General features: G+C 44.8%; 1 protein-coding gene and 1 non-coding gene across 2 annotated transcripts; both read right to left on the bottom strand.

The window, feature by feature from the left end:
• Positions 1 to 43: 43 nt before the first annotated feature.
• LOC112079971 (ribosomal L1 domain-containing protein 1-like) lies at positions 44 to 3,569 on the bottom strand. Its single transcript, XM_024145770.2, has 3 exons — positions 2,545 to 3,569; positions 631 to 732; positions 44 to 410 (listed from the first exon to the last, which is right to left on the bottom strand). The coding sequence occupies exons 1-3, from the start codon at positions 2,604 to 2,606 to the stop codon at positions 311 to 313; spliced, it is 264 nt and encodes an 87-aa protein (XP_024001538.1). The 5' UTR covers positions 2,607 to 3,569; the 3' UTR covers positions 44 to 310.
• Positions 52 to 179, bottom strand: LOC112079972 (small nucleolar RNA ACA64). The gene has a single exon (XR_002896094.1). It is a non-coding gene; the product is annotated as a small nucleolar RNA ACA64 (small nucleolar RNA).
• Positions 3,570 to 4,819: the final 1,250 nt, after the last annotated feature.

Genomic DNA, 4,819 nt, shown 5'->3' with positions numbered 1-4,819 from the left:
GTATCGTATCACACAGATTGCAGCCACTTGTTAAAGGCCTTTCTTTGTCAGGATTGTAGGCACATGGGTTTAATCACACTGCTATACAGAGCAGGCAATAAGCTTAACGTACCACAGTACTATAGGCCCTGTAATCTCACCCCAGACAACAGAGATATCAAAGGCGATTTTCAGACTGGGCCCACACATTTTTTTAGCATTAATAAACTTTGAGTATACCTGACCATTTAACGTGTAATAAAAGTGTAAATATCTGTGTTGACGGGGTACAATTGATTAGGGTGATCAGGAAGACATCCTGGCAGCAAACTCACCTAACCCGTAGTTTCGTCACGATGGTGCCGACAGCTGAATCAATATTCTCTGCTATTTCATCTGCAGCCATCCCAGAGTGGGCCACACAAGCCATGCTAAAACAAACAACATTTTACAGGAGGCAATGTGTATATAAATGAATGTGCATTAATTGCCATTTTGTGTCAGTTGCAGAGACAGGCTCCAATAGAGAGGGAGATCTGTCAGGATATATTTTGAGTCACTATGGCACCATCATTGCCCATGTCCAACACGGACAGGAGGACAGGGTTTGCTGAGGCGCACTTACTGACTAAGTCAGAGAGCAGGCCTCACCAGCAGCYGCCGTTCTTAGAAATGGAGATTGTTGTTCCCTGGATGGTTCTCTGGATGTCCAAGGCCAGCTTCTTGCRCTGCTGGTTCAATGACAAAGGCTCCCTAAGCAGGGGAGAGAAAAAACACACTCCGTTAGATTAGAACTCTGTAAGGGCTAGCTTAAAGGCACATTTAAACTTACAGTTGAAGTCGGAAGTTTACATACACTTAGGTTGGAGTCATTAACTCATTTTTCAACCACTCCACAAATGTCTTGTTAACAAACTATAGTTTTGGCAAGTCGGTTAGGACATCTACTTTGTGCATGACAAGTCATTTGTCCAACAATTGTTTACAGACAGATTATTTCACTTATAATTCATTGCATCACAATTCCAGTGGGTCAGAAGTTTACATGCACTAAGTTGACTGTGCATTTCAACAGCTTGGAAAATTCCAGAAAATGATGTCATGGCTTTAGAAGCTGTGGAATTTAGGCTAATTGTCATCATTGGAGTCAATTGGAGGTGTACCTGTGGATGTATTTCAAGGCCTACCTTCAAAATCAGTGCCTCTTTGCTTGACATCATGGGAAAATCAAAAGAAAATCAGCCAAGACCTCAGAAAAACAATTGCAGACCTCCACAAGTCTGGCTCATCCATGGGAGCAATTTCCAAACACCTGAAGGTACCACGATCATCTGTACAACCAATAGTACGCAAGTATAAACACCATGGGACCACGCAGCCGTCATAGCGCTCAGGAAGGAGACCCGTTCTGTCTCCTAGAGATGAACGTATTTCGGTGCGAAAAGTGCAAATCAATCCCAGAACAACAGCAACGGATCTTGTGAAGATGCTGGAGGAAACAAGTACAAAAGTATCCATATCCACAGTAAAACAAGTCCTATATCGACATAACCTGAAAGGCCGCTCAGCAAGGAAGAAGCCACTGCTCCAAAACCGCCATAAAAAAGCCAGACTACGGTTTGCAACTGCACATGGGGACAAAGATCGTACTTTTTGGAGAGATGTCCTCTGGTCTGATGAAACAAAAATAGAACTGTTCACAAAATAGATGGCACCATGAGGGGGGYAAATTATGTGGATATATTGAAGCAACATCTCAAGACATCAGTCAGAAAGTTAAAGCAAATGAGTCTTCCAAATGGACAATGACCCCACGCATACTTCCAAAGATGTGGCAAAATGGGTTAGGGACAACAAAGTCAAGGTATTGGAGTGGCCATCACAAAGCCCTGACCTCAATCCTATAGAAAATTTGTGGGCAGAACTGAAAAAGCATGTGCGAGCAAGAAGGCCTACAAACCCGACTCAGTTACACCAGCTCTGTCAGGAGGAATGGGCCATAATTCACCCAACTTATTGTGGGAAGCTTGTGGAAGGCCACCTGAAATGTTTGACCCAAGTTAAACAATTTAAAAGGCAATACTACCAAATACTAATTGAGTGTATGTAAACGTCTGACCCACTGGGACTGTGATGAAAGAAATAAACCAATCTATCATTCTGACATTTCACATTCTTCACGTAAAGTGGTGATCTTAACTGACCTAAGACAGGGKATTTTTACTAGGATTAAATGTCAGGAATTGTGAAAAACTGAGTTTAAATGTATTTGGCTAAGGTGTATGTAAACTTCCGACTTCAACTGTATAAGAGGACATGTATTTCAAAACCAGGGAACAGCACTATGGGCTATGTTGATGTTCCCAGAGAGTGAACAGGGAGACAGCACAAAAAGGATACCGCTCCCCTGCCTCACTGGAATGAGTTTCATATAGCAATGGAGTTAAAACAAAATTCATACTGAGAGTGAACCAGGTTCCGAACCAGTGCAAAAATTAGTCTCTAAATAGATTTCATTTGACTAAAATAGACAAGGTGATCAACCAACAATATTTACGAGCTTACTTCTTTCTCTCGTAGAAGTGCGAGGACAGCAGGCGGCAAATGCGGTCGTCTGAAAGAAACATGTCAAAGTTCCKRAGCAGCCGTCGTTTGGCTTCAAAGGGCTTGTACTCAGTCCTCAGTGTCTTGTAAGGGATCACCTAAAGAAAGACAAAGGGATATGCCTGGATGAGTCGTGTCTCGTGCACCAAGAAGTAAACGAGGACCATTTCATAAGTAATCATCATTATTACATACATAAAAAGTATGACAGTAAGTAACTGTCTCAAAGTTGTAGCGACACACTCCAATAGGGAGGAAAGTCCGTCTGGATATATTTAGAGTCACAATGGCACCATCGTGGCCCATGTCCAACACTGAGACAGGAGTACAGGGTTTMCTGGGGTGCACTTATTTCACACTGGATGACCAAACACTAGCTACAGACTAGAGTAAAATCAGTTGAAGAGATGCATTGGACAGTTCACTGAGTAAAACATATAACCCCCCCCTCACACGTTACTGTCAAATTCAACACAAAAATCAATATCTTTGGGCTACACATGACATTGAACACTTTCTGCCTGTGGACATCTGTTCTACAATGTGCCAGCAGAGCAAGATACCCTTTGTTGGCATAATTGATCTCTTTCAGGCAGAGTACATCTGGCATACCACGTTTTATTGAAAAAGTGAGACAGAGGGAAAGTGTGTGGTGTTCCATTCATTTCTATAGTGGCATCCAGCTTAAGCCAGGCCCAGCTCCATCTCCACTTCATCCCTGAATAAATCAAATCAAAGTTGATTTGTCACGTGCGCCGAATACAACAGGTGTAGGTAGACCTTACAGTGAAATGCTTACTTACAGGCTCTAACCAATAGTGCGAAAAAGATTGTGTGTGTAGGTAAGTAAAGAAATAGAACAGTAAAAAGACATTTGAAAATAAGAGTAGCAAGGCTATATACAGATACCGGTTAGTCAGGCTTATCGAGGTAGTATGTACATGTAGGTATGGTTAAAGTACTACGCATATATGATGAACAGAGAGTAGCAGTAGCGTAAAAGAGGGGTTGGGGGGGGGGGGGGGGGCGCAATGCAAATAGTCCGGGTAACCATTTGGTTACCTGTTCAGGAGTCTTATGGCTTGGGGTAAAAACTGTTGAGAAGCCTTTTTTCCTAGGACTTGCACTCTGGTACGCTTGCCATGCGGTAGTAGAGAGAACAGTCTATGACTGGGGTGGCTGGGGTCTTTGACAATACCCTCTAAGTGCCTTGCGGTCGGAGGCCGAGCAATTGCCGTACCAGGCAGTGATGCAACCGGTCAGGATGCTCTCGATATTGCAGCTGTAGAACCTTTTGATGACTTCAGGACCCATGCCAAATCTTTTAGTTTCCTGAGGGGGGAATAGGTTTTGTCGTGCCCTCTTCACGACTGTCTTGGTGTGTTTGGACCATTCTAGCTTGTTGTTGATGTGGACACCAAGGAATTTGAAGCTCTCAACCTGCTCCACTACAGCCCCGTCGATGAGAATGGGGATGTGCTCGGTGCTCCTTTTCCTGTAGTCCACAATCATCTCCTTAGTCTTGGTTACGTTGAGGGATAGGTTGTTATTCTGGCACCACCCGGCCAGGTCTCTGACCTCCTCCCTATAGGCTGTCTCGTCGTTGTCGGTGATCAGGCCTACCACGGTTGTGTCGTCTGCAAACTTAACGGTGTTGGAGTCGTGCCTGGCAATGCAGTCGTGGGTGAACAGGGAGTACAGGAGGGGACTGCGCACGCACCCCTGGGAGCTCCAGTGTTGAGGATCAGCGTGGGCAGATGTGTTGCTACCTTCCCTCACCACCTGGGGACGGCCCATCAGGAAGTCCAGGATCCAGTTGCAGAGGGAGGTGTTTAGTCCCAGGTTCCTTAGCTTAGTGATGAGCTTTGAGGGAACGAATGCTGACTGTAGTCAATGAATAGCATTCTCACATAGGTGTTCCTTTTGTCCAGGTGGGAAAGGGCAGTGTGGAGTGCAATAGAGATTCCATCATCTGTGGATCTGTTCGGGCGGTATGCAAATTGGAGTGGGTCTAGGGTTTTCGGATAATGGTGTTGATGTGAGCCATTACCAGCCTTTCAAAGCACTTCATGGCTACGGATGTGAGTGCTACGGTCTGTAGTCCCCCGTCTCCGTGGTCAGGCCTCTTCACCTACCTCTTTGAATTGTCAGGGATGCATGCTGTACACTTAGCAAAACTGGTCTTTCCACCCTACCCGCTGTCTTGCCATAGTTGCACGCTGATGCCTCGTAACTA

Source organism: Salvelinus sp. IW2-2015, unplaced genomic scaffold, assembly GCF_002910315.2.
Source record: "Salvelinus sp. IW2-2015 unplaced genomic scaffold, ASM291031v2 Un_scaffold10622, whole genome shotgun sequence".
In the NCBI taxonomy this organism is placed as follows: domain Eukaryota; kingdom Metazoa; phylum Chordata; class Actinopteri; order Salmoniformes; family Salmonidae; genus Salvelinus; species Salvelinus sp. IW2-2015.
This window is presented reverse-complemented; position numbering and strand designations above follow the sequence as displayed.